Source organism: Copadichromis virginalis, linkage group LG6 (assembly GCF_057382275.1).
Source record: "Copadichromis virginalis isolate Kocher_CV1m ecotype Utaka linkage group LG6, C_Virginalis_male_GT1.1, whole genome shotgun sequence".
Taxonomy (NCBI): Eukaryota; Metazoa; Chordata; class Actinopteri; order Cichliformes; family Cichlidae; genus Copadichromis; species Copadichromis virginalis.
In genome coordinates this window covers 38,832,586-38,849,019 of record NC_140623.1, presented here as the reverse complement: position 1 = coordinate 38,849,019, position 16,434 = coordinate 38,832,586, and the positions used below count along the sequence as shown (strand labels likewise).

General features: G+C 40.5%; 1 protein-coding gene across 1 annotated transcript; it reads left to right on the top strand.

Moving 5' to 3' along the window:
- The first annotated feature begins 419 nt into the window (after window positions 1-419).
- Window positions 420-16,100, top strand: ccdc40 (coiled-coil domain 40 molecular ruler complex subunit). The gene is made up of 19 exons (XM_085460330.1): window positions 420-478; window positions 2,061-2,200; window positions 2,598-2,691; window positions 2,801-2,916; window positions 3,094-3,177; window positions 3,921-4,140; window positions 4,765-4,922; window positions 5,034-5,156; window positions 7,136-7,257; window positions 7,522-7,765; window positions 7,867-8,049; window positions 8,648-8,893; window positions 11,063-11,276; window positions 11,379-11,548; window positions 11,638-11,729; window positions 12,183-12,297; window positions 14,817-15,005; window positions 15,088-15,246; window positions 15,643-16,100. The coding sequence occupies exons 2-19, from the start codon at window positions 2,072-2,074 to the stop codon at window positions 15,880-15,882; spliced, it is 2,898 nt and encodes a 965-aa protein (XP_085316456.1). The 5' UTR covers window positions 420-478; window positions 2,061-2,071; the 3' UTR covers window positions 15,883-16,100.
- Window positions 16,101-16,434: the final 334 nt, after the last annotated feature.

The following is a 16,434-nucleotide window of genomic DNA, read 5'->3' as shown; positions in this document are numbered from 1 at the left end:
TCAAATAGAGTGCTGCAATAATATAACCAACTTAAACCCATGAATGAGATGAATGCATCTCATAGTCAGTTTGAGACAGGAATTTTATAGTCCTAGATATAACCTTTAAGTGATAGAAAGCAGTATTTAAACCGTATTTATGTGATTATCAAAACAAAGATCACTGCCCAAAATGAGGCCATAAATTGCATCTAAATATTTGTCTACTCTCTTACAGGCTCCTCCAGCCCTCTCACAGTTGTTGGCTGGAGATAAAATGTTACCACACCATTAAGAAATTAGCTTTGAACATGTCAGTAACTCCTAGAAATGACTTTTATTCTTTAAGCGGTCGTAAATAAGCGCGTACATCCTACGTGCTACCTGTGTGTTAAAACGCCACAGCGACTGATGTCTGACTGAGACTGCGCAGACGCCAGCTACGGAAGTTTACGGTTGCCTAGTAACCTTTATCGACTGTACCCGTAACGCTACCGTGGTAAGTTGTATCCTAAATGCAAAATTAAATTATATCATTGGTACGATATAGTACGATGGTATTGGTACGCAAACTCTAAATTGTTCTTTTGACTATTAAAGCGCCAAAGTCAGGTTGACAGTTATTATACTGTGATCCTCACAAACCCTCTCTATTGTTGAGGACTTAGCGCGAAGCTAGCAAGAATACAGAAACATAGCTAATTTTAAATGCAAGGAAGGTATTTGTTACCCATAAGCCCAGCCCGGAAATCTTCAGATTTCCACTTGATATTTTATTCATTTTCAAGTAGGCTCAGAAAAACTTGAATATATAAGGTGAGTTCTGGTCAACACATGAAATTGTAAAAATCAATAATGAGTGCAATGTATTTACTAATTTAATTTCATTGTGTATAATGAAAAACGGCAAATGGCCTGTATTTGTATAGCGCTTTTACTTAGTCCCTAAGGACCCCAAAGCGCTTTACACTACATTCAGTCATCCACCCATTCACACACACACATACACACACTGGTGATGGCAAGCTACATTGTAGCCACAGCTGCCCTGGGGCGCACTGAAAGAGATAATGATTGTTTCTGATCATTATTATTTATTAATTACGAAGGACCCACCCTGATTCCATAGGTTAGGGAAGCAGACCTATATGGACCTTAGTGGAAGGGCAACACACAACAATATGACCTCTGTTTTGCACTCATTTAAGTGTAAGAAACCGTAGGACACTGTATTTTTTATATCCAAAACTCATTGAGCAGTCTTATATAACATTTCCACGATTCAAAGGTAAAATAGGTTGCAAAATCTAGACTGATGCTATTTTGACAAATAATTTGACCATGAGGGAGCGTGGACATAGAAAAAACTCGACCCCTGTGTACCTGTAGATGTGATAATGCTGGTGCAGAAGTGTATTATCCAATGCTAACTAGAAATTTCTGAGTTTAATATTAGATTAAACCATTTAAGAGTCAAAACTTGACTCCAACACAGCCCTCAAAGAGTAAGTCATGAGTGTGTAAGTCATGGGGTGTCGAAAGCAGCACTCAAGTTCAGCAGAACTAAAACTGAACAACCACCTGAACAGGTATCAACTAGAATATAATTTTTCAGTTTCAAGAGAGAAGATTTAACACTGTGGAAAAACCCTGAAACCTGATTAAAAGATTTCATAGATATTGTTTAGCCAAAAGACTCCAGACATCCACTTCCAAATTTTGTTTCTTTAAGAATGACTGGACTACTGTTTGGCAGTTTTGCATTTATAATTGAGAGAACACCACAGCCCATTAAATCAAAACCCAAGATGGCAGGCAGGACATCTGTTATAGAAGTGAAACATGTCATATGACATCTGAGAAAAGAAAACATGTTCAGAATCTTCAAACGTGGCAATAGCTGACTAATAAAAAAGGGATTAGCGCCACAAGTTAAAATATTTGCTCTTATATTTTCAGCATTGCTAAGAAAAAAGTCGGAAAATTTCTCAAAAGCCCTCTCTCTCTCACCATTAGCCTTTGACCTTTGGGGCAAATACACATATTAGTCACCTGGAGAAAATATAAATCTTCATGTGAAGTTTTAGGTCCAATGCAGAACCCAGGAGATGATGATGGAAGGGAGGAAAGCTCCCCCCGAAATGAGACAGATCCCAACCTGCATCATGGAAGTGACGACGCTGAAGAAGACATTGGAGCGACTGCCTCACATTACAAAGAGGTTTGATATGTGTATCTGCTGTGGTTTTGTTTCCTTACTTTGTTGCTATTTTAGCAACAGGTCATTGAACACTGATGCAGTTTGGATGTTTGGTCAGGTGCTGTGCTGCTGCACTCACAGTCTTAACTGTTGGATGCACAAAATATTGCAGTAGTGTTAGTCATTTGGCTCAAATGGAATCAGCAGTTTGGACTCTCATGACAGGATCCATTCTTAAAGAAGTGTGTCCTCCTTCTTTGCAAATTTACATTTTGCAAAACCACTCACTCAGCCAGTTTGGCCCCTTTGGTGGGCAGGTTCATGTTTGACATCTTCAGTCTAACAGTTCTCAATGTTTAAATCACAGCAGCTATTAAGGAGCTCTATTCATGCTTCATGTTTGTCTCCGGACTCACAGGCTCAGTCACTGCCACAGCCAGAGAGCCCTGCTGCCCAGCGTTACCATGACCTCACTGTAGTGGATGAAAACTTCCCTGCGGCCACAAATTTAAGTAAGTCCCACATTAATCCTCTGTGGGATTTACTTCTCTATAGCAATATGTACCCTTTTTACATGATTATTTATTTTTTGGTTAAATGATGCCTTTCACTGTATTTCAGTGCAAGAGGATATTGCTCAGATGGCTCACCGTTCACACACATCGGAGGAGATGGAGGATCATGAGCCACTGCCAGAAGATGAGGAAGAGGAGTTGATCATTCTTGATCCTGAGCATGTTTGTAGCTTCACCTTTAATCTTTACACGACCAGTGTGTTTACTAAATAATGAATCGATTTTTGTCTTAGTGCTCATCAGAAAGAAAATTGAATTATGATGGATGTGAAGCATTAATACTACATATCTTTGTCTTCCACTGGGACGTTACTGATACTATATTTAATCTGTTGGCAGCCCGTGGTCAGAAGACAACAAGCTGCTCTGACAATCCAGCTTAGAAAACAGCTGGAGAGGATTAACCATACACTGAGGGAAAAGGTCGGCCACTTCTCTGACCAAAAACTCTCTCCATCTTTGCTCAGTTAATACACTGATTCACACATGCAGGAGCAAACAAGCTAGTTTCTATACAAACAAATGCAACTTTTCTATTTAAATGCCCAGAAGATGGTGCTGTAGAACTGTATGGCAACTGCAGAACACTTCACATCTTCTGTATTACATACGACAGGTGTTTAGGAAAGATGCAACACCCACAAACTGTTTACCTTTCCAAGAAAAACACTTGTTGCAGGGTTAAGGTGTGAGGCCTTCATCACTCAAATGGGTAATGATGACAAACACAATATATTAAATGTCATGTATGGTATATATAGCGAATATTGATTTATAGTACAGTATATTTCATATGTAATGAGTTGAAATTTAAAGCACTTTGTATAAAACATTTTAAGAGTTCCCCTCATTATCTGAATATGTTCACATAATGGGTTCACATAATGTTCACATAATGACTAATGTTTGAAGGTCACAGATTTATTTTTAAAATGTCCCCAAAAGGGTTACAATGTTGGAAATAAGTTACAAATACAATAAAATCTTTTTCAGTTCCAGTTCCAACCGGCAACCACTAATAAGTAGAACCAGTACTTTTATACCAGGCTTTGTCCTGGATGAAGGAAAGCCATTTTAGTACCCAACATAAAAGCATGTATAAAGTCGGTTATCGTCTAGAATTATTGATTTTTCTGTGATTTCTAACTGCTCTCCTCCTCCATCAGCATGCAGTTGCGAAGGATGATGCTAGCCACAATCAGGAATTAGGTGTGGAGGTCTTCAGGATTCAGGAGCATCTGGTCAGACAGCAGAACAGGCTGCATGACCTCCATGAGACCAAGACACAAGCCGAAACCAAACACCAGCAGGTTCTGAACCAGCTGGAGGAGATAAAGAGTCAACATTCCAGCATGACCAGAAAGGTCTGCGAAGCCAGAGCCAATGGTGAGCCTGGACTGTCATTTAGAGGTTGTGTCTTTGTGCTGATCCAGGATTAGTTTTGATTTTATATGACTCTTGATGTCTGTCCCAATGACCACATTACAATTATGTTGTTGTTTTTTTTTAAAGAGAACTTTATTGCTACTATTATCCTCCATCCGAATCAAGCTTCATTCTCTGTTTGGGGTTGTTTTCCACTGTGAGTTCACTCGTACTACTTATGATTGTTACTCAGCCTGCAGTAAAATAAAATAAAATGCTGTAAAATTCAATTACATTAGGATTCCACTTTATGCAACTTCTTTATATTCACCCCTTAGGTTTACACGTTTCAGCCAGAAAGCTGGAGCTTTAAGATCAACTATTTTTTATGCATTTGGCTTTATGTTAGTATAAGTGAGAATCTGATGGATGTGAAACCCTAAAAGTTCAATGGCGCAAGTTAAGAAGTTAAAATAAATGTAAACAGATTTTATAATTTTTTAATCTTTCCCTTTTAAAAGCAGCCTTTGTTGGGCCTATGTAATACTGTTTGAGCAACAGAAAGGCAACATCTGTATCTGTTCATGTTTCTGAAATTGTGATTCGAGCCATTATGTTTATGCTCTCTCCTCTGTCCTCCCTCAGAGTCCCAGCTACAGGCGCAGTTAGACAGCATGACACAGTATCTCATCTTCATCCAAGGAGTCAGTGAAGGTCTGCGCTCTGAAGTCAAAACCATGAATAACGCTAGACGCAAAGCGAGAGCTGAGAAGACCCAGGCAGAAGACCAGAAATTAAAGCAGGTAGACACTCACATGTAAATTATTACGATTTGATTGTATTTGTCAATATATACACTATCTGGTATATCAACATAATTTTAACTAAGCGAAAATACTCATCTGTTACATCAGGATTTATATGTGGAGCGACTAACAAAGGAGTTGGACAGGCTGACGCAGCAGATAGCCATGTATGAGTCCAAAACCAGTGCTCATGCAGAGGAGACACAGACAGCCAAAGAGGCTCTCTCAGAGGTAACTGCTGTGCCGTAAAAGGTTATATGCTGCATCTTTACATGAAGAGATGAGCACTTTATCCCTGCAGCTTGAACAAGAATTAGTTGCCCACCAGACCTTTTTTTGGACATAAAAGCAAAATAGTGAGCTAGTGAGATAAGGTGCTAGTTAGTATTGGGTGATTTCACTATTAAAAGTGTCAACTTTCATATTACCCATAGCAAATAAATATTTCATTGATGTGAATATTGCTTTTATATCGATTAGTAAAACTGAAAACATTAAAACAATAGCCCAGTTCATTTATCCAGTGATTGATTGAGTGAAAATTTTCCTTGATATATGGATTCACATTCAAGTACTTGTATTTAGGTATCTAGACATGGACAAGACAACCTGCTGGAGTTCAAACTGTGCATCAGAACAGGTCTCTTAAAGGTGATTTAAGTGACCTTGAACGTGGCATGGTTGTTGGAGCACATGAGACAGTCTTTTTTTTTAAACTGCTGATATACTGCACAACCAGGAGAAAATATTCTTTGAGCAGCAGTTGTCTGAGACAAATTGTTTGATGCCACAGATCAGAGGATAATGGCCAGACTGTCATGTTTTGGCTGTGTGCAGGCAGGAGACGACCCAAATGCAAACTCACGGGGAGTAAACTCGAAAGCACAGCTTTATTGCTGGGAAACAGGCGATACGACAATACGAAACTAAACTGGGAAAAACTAATTATAATATGCACAAGAAGACACAGCGAGAATCACACACAGCTATGAGGGACGATGCGACATGGAACAGAGGGTGATTCTGACATAAATATACAGAAGGTAATGAGTGAGGTGGGAACATATGGGAGCACAGCTGAGGACAATTACGCATAACAAGACAGGGAGGATACGGAACTGAAAATACTAACCCAAGGTGCAGACCTTAAACGTAACACAGGAAGAACACAGAGACACAGACAGGAGGGGAGAGAGAGCACGGAGAGAGGACTGACATCATGGGCAGGGGAAACATGGGACAAAACACGAGGGGAAACAACGCACAGGAGCTCAGAATTATATAAACACAAATATACAGAGGGAGACATAGGAGCAATTACACAAGGAAATCTGACAACCAATAGCTAAACATAACAACCTAGGGACTAAAACGTTAAACTAACAAGGTGGACTCAAACCATAATACAAAATAACAAAACACAAAAATTCAAACCGCTGGGTCATAAGACCCAGGATCATGACACAGACTTCTTTGAGCTGATAGGAAGACAACAGTAAGCCAAATAAACACTTGCTAGAACCAAAGTATGCAGAAAGAGCACCTCTGAATGCATGATTTGAAGCAGATGGGATACAACTGCAGAAAATCACTAAGGGTGAATCTCCCTTCAGATAAGAACAGGAAGTGGAGGCAATTCACACAGTATCAGCTGTTCAGGATGGTGCTGGTGTAATGGTGTGGGGGATATTTTATTGGCACACCTTTGATCCTTCAGTATCGACTGAGCACTGATGAAATACCACACCTACCTGACTCTTGTTGGTGCTCATTCCTTTATGACCACAACCACATATTACCCATCTTCTAACGGCTACTTCCAACAGGATGTTGAACCATGTCACAAAACTCAGAACATCTCAAACTGGACTCTTGACCATGACAATGAGTTCACTATAGCCAGCAGTCACCACATCTCCGTCCAACAGAGCATCTGTGAATCTGTGCCACAATTTTAAAAAAGGCTGTTTTGAAGGCAAGTTTGTCCAACCTGAACTACCTGTAACTGATGAAGTGGCTGGTGGGTGTATCTTACTAGTTGATTTAATGATGTAAATGGATACAGTCAACACAAAAATATTTGGATGAGAGAAAAAGACAAACAGGTTATGTTTTTGTCTAAGTTTACTAACTCATGAATGAAATAAGAATTCTCTGATTATGGCAGTCGTCAAACAACATCAGTCATTCATTTTTACATCTTTGTGCAGGCTGAGATGGAGATGGAGTCACTGTTGGTGGCCCGTAAACAGCTGCTGCAGCAGTGGAGCAGCTGCCTCATGGGGTTGAGGAGACGAGACGAGGCCTTCGGTGCGATGCAGGAAGTCATCCGGTGAGACTGATGGATGTGGGAAGCTGTTTCTGATTCATGTCCTACTGAGTAAACGTTAAAGGTGCTAATGCGCTTCAAGTGTACATGTAACAAATGATGACAGTGCTCTAAACATAGAAACATAGTCTATAGAAAATGACAGATGTCTATAAAAAAATTTTTTTAGAACACTCAATGATAATATTAACCCTTATTTGATTTTTTATTCAAAAGTAACACAGAACAAAAAGTGAGCAGCCATTCATTTTTTTCTGTTCTTCTCAGTGAAACCAAGCACCAGGTGATCTTGCTGGACAAGGACATTGATGGCTACAAGAAGTCCATCAATGCAGAGCAGGAGCAAAATGAGATACTGACACTGCAGCTGAATTGGTCTCAAATGGACTGCACCACTACCAGAAAGCTCATCAGTGACAAGCAGGCTCAGCAAGAGGCCCTGCAGGCCCACTACAGCACATTCCTCCTCACTCTGCAGGAGACAGAGCGAACCCTCGCTAGACTCTCAAAGGTCAGTGTTTGGCCAGAGAGCAGTCGTGGTACAAGGTTAGAAACATTACATTGCCTGATTTTGTTTTTGTCTTTTTTTAATCTCACCCTTAATTTCTCCAGGAATTTGGGTCACTCCAGGCTCAAGTGAACGATCAGAGTAAGCAGCTGGAGAAAGAGAGTTCTGCACGGCTGGAGCTGGAAAACAACATCATGAGCTCCATGCAGCATAAGCTCCTCCACAACAACGCTGCCAAGTACTCCCAACTGCTCACTGAGAAGATATCCAGACTCAAAAAAGAGAAGGTAACTAAAAGCAGGAAAGTATTGAAAATGCTTAGACTGTCATAACACTCTTATGATAACACTCTTCAGACCATTCACACTAAATCCCCTTTCTTTGATAGCTCTAGTATTATCATAAGAGTGTTATTCACTATACCCTACATATTGTCCAGGTCTTTGGCTTGGGCTTGTTTTAGTGAAAGACACACTCCAGCAGTATCACGTTATAGATAAAGAAAGAGAGAGAATTCACAAGCAACTGATGAAGTCTTTTGGTTTGAAATGACAGAATAATGCAAATAACAACAGCTCTACAGGATTAGTAACAGTAGTAGTAGTAGTAACAGGTGTTAAATAAGTACATGTATAAAGGTTAATGTACACTATAGAGCCATAGAGATTTGAATGCAATTTATTCATATTGTCAAATTAGCTTTATTCAATTTCAGTATTATTATTTTACTAGTTTTAACATTTTTTGTTCATGCTTTTACGTGACAGGATTACATTTTTCATTTTGATTCCTAGCTTTTTTTCTTTGTAAAATGTGTAGAGAATAAAACAAATATGTGAAGATATTAGATTTATGTGCTTCTCATCATTCCTTTCCCCCCTTTAGATGTACCAGTTGAAGCAGTCAGAGGAGGAGGTGTTGGTGGTGAAGCTGGAGAGCCAGCTGGTCAGCCAGCGAGTGGACAGCCTGGCCCTGACTCAGGAGGCCCTTGATCAGGAGATCACAAAGTACAACAAGTTAATCACAGCCATTGAGGCTAAGCTTACTTCATCTGTTAGAGTCATCGAGCAGAAGCAGTCAACGATCATCGGATACAACACGAAGATTTCTCAAATAGCGGCCACCACTGGGGTGAGTGGCTGTGGGGAAGCTGTGGTTTCTTGTTACTAAGATCATAAATAAAATAGAAAACAATAGAATACAATGCAATTTTATATATATAGCACATTGAAAACCAGGGGGTACACCAAAGTGCTTCACAGTAAGGAATAACGGTAAATAATTGCACTGAACAGTAAGTGATTAAAACAAGGTCAAATAGAGAAAACAGAGAAACAAACAAACACATTAGTAAGTAGAGATAGGGAGAAATCATGATTATCCAGAGAAATGAGTAGCGATACAGCAATTAAGGAGCGGTGAGAATTAGTGAGTTGGAAAAGCCAGGTTGAATAGGTAAGTTTTCAAGCATGCTTTAAAGTATTGGATGGAGTCAGAGGCATGAATGCTAGCAGGAAGACTATTCCAGAGGTTTGATGCTACAGAGGCAAAAGCACGATCACTCCTAGTCTTCAGACGGTGCCTGGGCTGGGCCAGAAGTAACTGACCAGATGATCGTAAAGAATGGCTGAGAGCATAGAGACTGAGAAGGTCAATGAGATAGTCATGGGCAAGGTTGTTTAGGCATTTCAAAGTAAGCATCCATCCATTTTCTTCCACTTATCCGGAGCCGGGTCACGGGGGCAGCAGCCCAAGCAGAGAAACCCAGACCTCCCTCCAAGGCCAACACCAAGGCATTCCCAGGCCAGCCGAGAGATATAATATCTCCAGCGTGTCCTGGGTCTGCCCCCGGACCTCCTCCCCGTGGGACATGCCTGGAAAACCTCACCCAGGAGGCGCCCAGGAGGCATCCTTGTCAGATGCCCGAACCACCTCAACTGGCTCCTTTCGATGTGGAGGAGCAGCGGCTCTACTCTGAGCCCCTCTCAAATGCCGAACTTCTCACCCTATCTCTAAGGGAGAGGCCAGCCACCCTTCGGAGGAAGCCCATTTCTGCCGCTTGTATTCGCGATCTCGTTCTTTCGGTCACTACTCCTCACCTTGTGAGGGTAGGGGCGTAGATCAACCGATAAATTGAGAGCTTTGCTTTTACACTCAGCTCTCTCTTCACCACAACAGACCGGTACAGCGTGCGTATCGCTTCAGCCGCTGCACCAATTGTCTGTCGATCTCACACTCCATTCCAAGGTGAGCTGGAGGCCATCACCCGATGAAGCCAACAGGACCACATCATCTGCAAAAAGCAGAGATGAAATCCTGAGACCACCCAAGTGAAAGCCTTCCAGCACTTGGCTATGCCTAGAAATTCTGTCCATAAAAATTATGAACAGAATCGGTGACAAAGGGCAGCCCTGTCGGAGCCCATCACCCACCAGGAACGAGTCCGACTTATTGCCGGCTATGCGGACCAAGCTGTTGCATCGGTTGTATAAGGACTGAATGACCCATAGCAATGGGACAGACACCCCATAGGTGTCTATGGGGTGTCTGTCCAGCACCGCCCACAGGACCCCTCGAGGGACGTGGTCGAATGCCTTCTCCAAGTCCACAAAACACATGCAGACTGGTTGGGCAAACTCCCATGCACCCTCAAGTATTCTCGAGAGGATAAAGAGCTGTTCCACGACCAGCACGAAAACCGCATTGTTCCTCCTGTATCCAAGGTTCGACTAACGGACAGACTCTCCTCTCCAGCACCCTGGCATAGACTCTCCCAGGGAGGATGAGGAGTGTGAGGCAAGTAAGCAGCAGAACTTTAAAATCAATACGAAATTTAATAAGCAGCCAGTGTAAGTCAGAGAGCACTGGAATAATAGAGGCAAACTTTCTAGTTCCGGTTGCGAGACGAGCCGCAGCATTCTGAACGAGCTGTAATCGTTGTAGGTGAGCGAGTTGGAGTCCAGAGTAGAGCGAGTTACAATAATCTAATCTGGAGGTCACAAAGGCATGTATCAGTTTTTTAACCAATTAAGGGCAGAATCCTTGATGCCTATAACATGTTCTAGAAGATCATTGAAAACCCTCAGCAATGCCGTTTCTGTGCTGTGGTTTCAGTGCCAATAACATCGAACCCATCCTTTAAAATCCGGGATGGAAGGAAATCGTGAGCCAAGTTCAAACTTCTCAATTGATCAATTATGCTTTTAAAAGTAGAAAGTGAATGAAAATAATTTAGTGTCATTTTGAATTCTTTTCAAAAACGAGGCTGCCAGCTTTAATTTATTTTTCCTGCATTTGCAGCATGATGACCTCGGTCCTCTGCACATCAAGATACAGTCAATAATAGCTCAGATTGAGGAGCTGGCAGCAAATATAAAGAGCGACCAGCAGCTTTGGATGAAGCGACAGGGGATTCTGATGGGACTGACCCAAATGATAGAAGCCAACAGCAAGGAGCTGCTCAAACTGCAGGCAGAGTACACAGGATGGCAACAGACGAAACTCTACTTTGAGAGTATGCAGGACGCACATGCTGCATACTCCGTCCAAGTCACAACCTGTATGCTACTATGCTACTATCTCCACTTCATTCTCACACCAACTCTAACCCTTTCAGGTCAGATAGAATCAGAGCACCGTGAGGAGGCTGAGCTGGAGAAGAGCTCAAAGATGCTGAAGCGTGATCAGCTGAAGCTCAACATGCTGCTCAGCAAGAAAGGACAACTGAGCCAGGCTCTGCAGCAGGAAAACGCCGTGATGGAGACAGATTTCATTCACAGACTTAAGGCATGACAGGCGGGTTTCGTCATTTTATATTTTCTTCTTTTCTTCTGTTTTATATTAATATATAACTTTATGTAAAATTATGTGACCAGGATGCAGAGAGGGAGGCCGTTAAGATGCAGATGAAAGTCGAGAAGACGCAGGAGGAAAAGGAGAGGCTCCTCAACAGTCTGGTGGAAGCTGAGTCAGTCACTTTCTTTTTGTCCTTGTTTCTTCTGACTTAAACATATTCAATTTATTTATTATTGAGTTGATTTGCTAATTTGCTTAAATCTCTTAAATCTCTCTCTCAACTCTTAAGTCCTACTACTTATTCATGCATCTTTCAGGATCTTACAAAGCTTCAAACAACCCATTGACTATTAAATTAGTTGTCGGTGATTTTGATAGTCGACGTAATCGTGACTAGTCGACTAATCTTTTAAATTTCAACCCAGCTCCATGTAACTCAAATGCCTCTAACTCGAAACATATTCATAGTATGAAGGTAAAATTTTGCAGGGCTTCATTAAATATGCAGAGTTATTTCCGGAAGAATCACATACTCAGAGAAACACTTTGATTTTTAATGGAATAGTGTACTTTGTTCTGCATGTGTGTGTATTTTCTCTTTTTCTTTGGCACGTGTGGCATACAGGCGGCAAATCATGCTGTGGGAGAAGAAGACACAGCTTGTAAAAGAGATGCGTTCAGCTATGGATGTGGGGCAGGGAGAAAGCCACACAATGAAAGCTGAAATACATCGTATGGAGGTAAACACAGTACGATTACAGACAGACTATAAGGCTGATTTGCCATCTACATTTTAGCCTTAGCCTGCCATGTGCAAATGTGCTGTTTATGTACAATGCATAAACACATAAGAGTGGGATATGCTTTATTTGAAATGCATTCGATCACTTTGACCCTTGAATTAATTTTTTGGGAAAATTCACTGTTTATTGAACCTTTTGACAATTTATTTTATTAAATAAATATAAGTTTGCTAATATAAGTTTTAATTTGCATCCAGCAATTTTTTTTTTATAATTTATTGCTTACAAATGTATTGTGCAATGTTTTTTTAGTTTTCAAGGGAAAAAGCCTCAAAAGTTCATGTATCAGGCATGAAGTTCAGCAAATTTTCCAATTTACAACTTAAAGAATAGAAACAACATGTGGATATGACTTTACAGCATCAGTAGTGGTGTAACGATTCTCCTAACCCACAATTCAGTCTCAGTTCTTCTTTAGATGGAATAAATATTAAAAGCTCAATTATATGATCAGAAATGAATAATGAATGAATAGTAAACATAGTCTTATTCGTTTCCAGTTTACTCATTACCTGAACAATCTTTAACATTAAAATGATTTCATCAGCAGGATCTAATTAAGCATTAACTGCTCAACATGGGTATCACTGTAAAGGAAGATTGAACTATATTGTGGACACTTTTATCAGTCATAGTTTCAAGGCTGTTAAACCTCTAAGCAAGGGTAATTTTATATATAAGGAGTTTCCATCAAAAAAAGGTATCTGAGACAAAAAAGGGCTCCAGGTCCAATTGGATGTGAAAACTAACAGCTCAGTCTTTTTATTTCTCGTACCTCCTCGGGGAAAAAATTATCTCAAGCTCTTCCAAACTCACAGTCATGTTATTTTCTCTATAGAAGCAGATAAATCTGTCAGCTTGGTGTCTGATTACAGCACATAATACTGATATATTCAGATTATATTCAGAATATAAATCAGTGCCTGCTTGTAAGAGACAAGGTGACGGAAAATATGAAAGCCGCAAAAATACATCTTATTGAAGCTTTTTGTAAATGTGTTAGATCTTATGGCTCATTTGCTTTCTCATTATGAACTACTGATGCATACAACGTATAACTGCAAAATTAAAGTATAGACACTTTAACTCAGTGCAAACTCAGTTTTGAAAGGACTAACACTGGGATCACATTAGGAGGCAGATTTGTTCAAATATTTTTAATAGACCCAACAAATACAAATATTTTTGATTGTATTGCTCCTTTTTGCCTTCAGAACTGCTTCAATTTTTTGAATCTAGAAACATTTGTCAGAGTCTTTGGTTCACATCAACATGATAGGATCACACAGGTGCTGCAGATTTGCCAGCTGCACATCTATGATCCCGTTCTACCACAACCCAAAGGTGCTCTTTTAGATTAAATCTGTAGATGCTGTTTGAGGGTAGTGAACTCACTGTTGTGTTCAAAGTCATTTAAATCACATTTCTTTCCCATTCTGATGCTTGATTTGGACTTCAATTCAATTCAATTTTACTTATATAGCGCCAAATCACAACAACAGTCGCCTCAAGGCGCTTTATATTGTACAGTAGATCGTACAATACTAGATACAGAGAAAAACCCAACAAACAACGAATTCAATTCTGGATTTAACAGGAAGCCAATGAAGGGAAGCCAATACAGGATAAATATGCTCACTCTTTCTTGTCCCTGTCAGTACTCTTGCTGCAGCATTTTGGATTAGCGGAAGGCTTTTCAGCGAGTTTTTAGGACTTCTGATAATAATGAATTGCAGTAGTCCAGCCTAGAAGTAATAAATGCATGAACTAGTTTTTCAGCGTCACTCTGAGACAGGATATTTCTAACTTTAGAGATGTTGCGCAAATGGAAGAAAGCATTCTTACATATTTGTTTAATATGTGCGCCCATCCAGGTCTTAACTAATTGGTGTGTGTTATCTGGCTTCATGGACAGATAGAGCTGTGTGTCATCTGCATAGCAGTAAAAATGTATGCTATGTCTTCTAATGATACTGCCTAGGGGAAGCATGTATAATGTAAACAGAATTGGTCCTAATTCATTTGAAAGCATCAGGCTTTCAAATGAATTAAAAGTCTGTCTAGGTCTTTCGTTGATTAATAGGCTGTTGTGATAAATTGCTGCCACACCGCCCCTTCGGCCTGTGCTTCGAGATTTCTGGTAGTTAGAATGACTCAGGGGTGCTGATTCTTTAAAACTAACATAATCATCCTGCTGCAACCAGGTTTCTGTAAGGCAGAGTAAATCGATTTGTTGATCAATTATTAAGTCATGTACTAACAGAGACTTGGAGGAGAGAGACTTAATATTTAATAATCCACATTTCACTGTTTTACTCTTTGGTTTAGATTTATAGATATTTTTAAAATTGTCTTGAAAGTCGTAAAACTAAGTTGTAAGAATGCTGGATAACAATTTGCTCTTAGGGTGATTAATGTTTGTGAATTCTACCCAAAGTGTGTTTGTGTCTGTGCAGGTGCGACTCAGCCAGCTAATGAGGCAACGGGAATGCCTGCTGAGGGAAAGCGAAGCAACAGTGGCGAGAAGGGAAACCATCGTCTTGCGCAAGGAGGCCATGATGAGGAACTCCCTCAAACAGGCTACACAGGGTGACCTGAGCCTCTCTATACAGGGCCTACAGCGCAAGATCCGGGAAGCACACAAGGTAAAAGAGACTGACGGAACATTAATTCATTTGTGCTTGGAGCAGGTTGAGCATTTATCTTACATGCAGGATTTGTCTTCAGCAAGTGGTAGAGTATGAGCAGGTGACTGGGGAGCTACAAAAACAGAAGGAGAGTTTGAGAGACAGGATCACACAGAGGAAGACTCATCTCACAGAACTGTGCAGCACCAGTTACATCCTCGACTCTGACTTTGTTAATCTTCAGGATACCAAAGAAAGGGTAAGGGTCACAGACTGTGAATGTGAATATGTGATTGTACTTTAAAATTGTTATTCTTCTGAATTGCACTGGGTTGCATGTACAGTGAGGGTGTGATCCACTTTTCATTGGCTTCTAATCCGATGCACTCTTCATTGTTAAAGGAACAATGATACCCGGTATGTGTCAATACAAATGTCTAATGGGAAGTGAAACTGTTACCATTGCACAACTTAATGAAGGTGTGGTGAGAATGTTTAACTTGTTTTTTTTTGGGTCACGTACACAGAACTTGCTCATCACAGTTTCCACTCTTGGAAAATACTCACACTTATCCGACCTATCAGGAATAAAATATAACTACTCATTGTTTGATTAATATGTCATTACTCTGTCATTATCGCTCCCTCTCTCTAGAACCTAGGACACCTAGTGGCTCTGCAGAGTCGGGCCAAGAGGTTGCGTACAGTGTGTGAAGGCAGCTATCGAGCACTGTCCACCCCCGAATCCGTGGAAGCCGCCCTGCAGAGGCAGACGGACCGCTTGCATGCCATCAGCACCATCTTGCACCGCGTATGTGAGGAGTTCCCCCAACATCAGGGGGCGCTCCGCAGGCTGTCACGAGCACTGTCTGAACATGCACAGGCTGTGGAATAGGAAACATCCCAAAGTCAGGAAAAGATGACGTGACAGTGCGCGCTGGAAGGACAATGCACAGGAATGACATGTGAGTGAAAAAAGGGAAAGCTTAGATAAGTAACAGCCAGGGAAGGATGACAACTTGTTCACATTGATGTGTGGTTTCGTTGATGCATTGAAATGTTGTTTGTGAAAAAATTTAAGAAATAAAAGGTAATGAAGTTTCTAATCTCAAAGTTAATTATGTGGCCCACTGAATTGTGTTAAAGTTGACCCCAAGGGCTTTTTAGACTGGCACATTTAAATTCCGGGTCTCCAAAAAGCCAGTTACAAAATACCTGAAAATCAAAAAGATGTTTTTTGTTGTATTAACTAATTATTGTGGAAAGTAAAAATCACAGTACTTTGGTGATCATTAAAATATGTCCTGAATTTACAAATTGATGACGATTCATCTGATAATCCATGACACACTGCTCTGCCCTACATAAGCTGCCTTTATAGGTTCAAAGTGTCTGCATTGGTATTGGCAACATTTGCAGCATCGTACAGCAGTAACTTACAAACAGA

Excerpts from the sequence above, each read along its gene's own strand:
- ccdc40 (XM_085460330.1), top strand. The coding sequence starts at position 2,072 with ATGCAGAACCCAGGAGATGATGATGGAAGGGAGGAAAGCTCCCCCCGA. Across the intron at positions 8,050-8,647 it reads CCAGACTCAAAAAAGAGAAG|ATGTACCAGTTGAAGCAGTC; the intron begins GTAACTAAAAGC and ends TCCCCCCTTTAG. Across the intron at positions 15,247-15,642 it reads TTCAGGATACCAAAGAAAGG|AACCTAGGACACCTAGTGGC; the intron begins GTAAGGGTCACA and ends CCCTCTCTCTAG.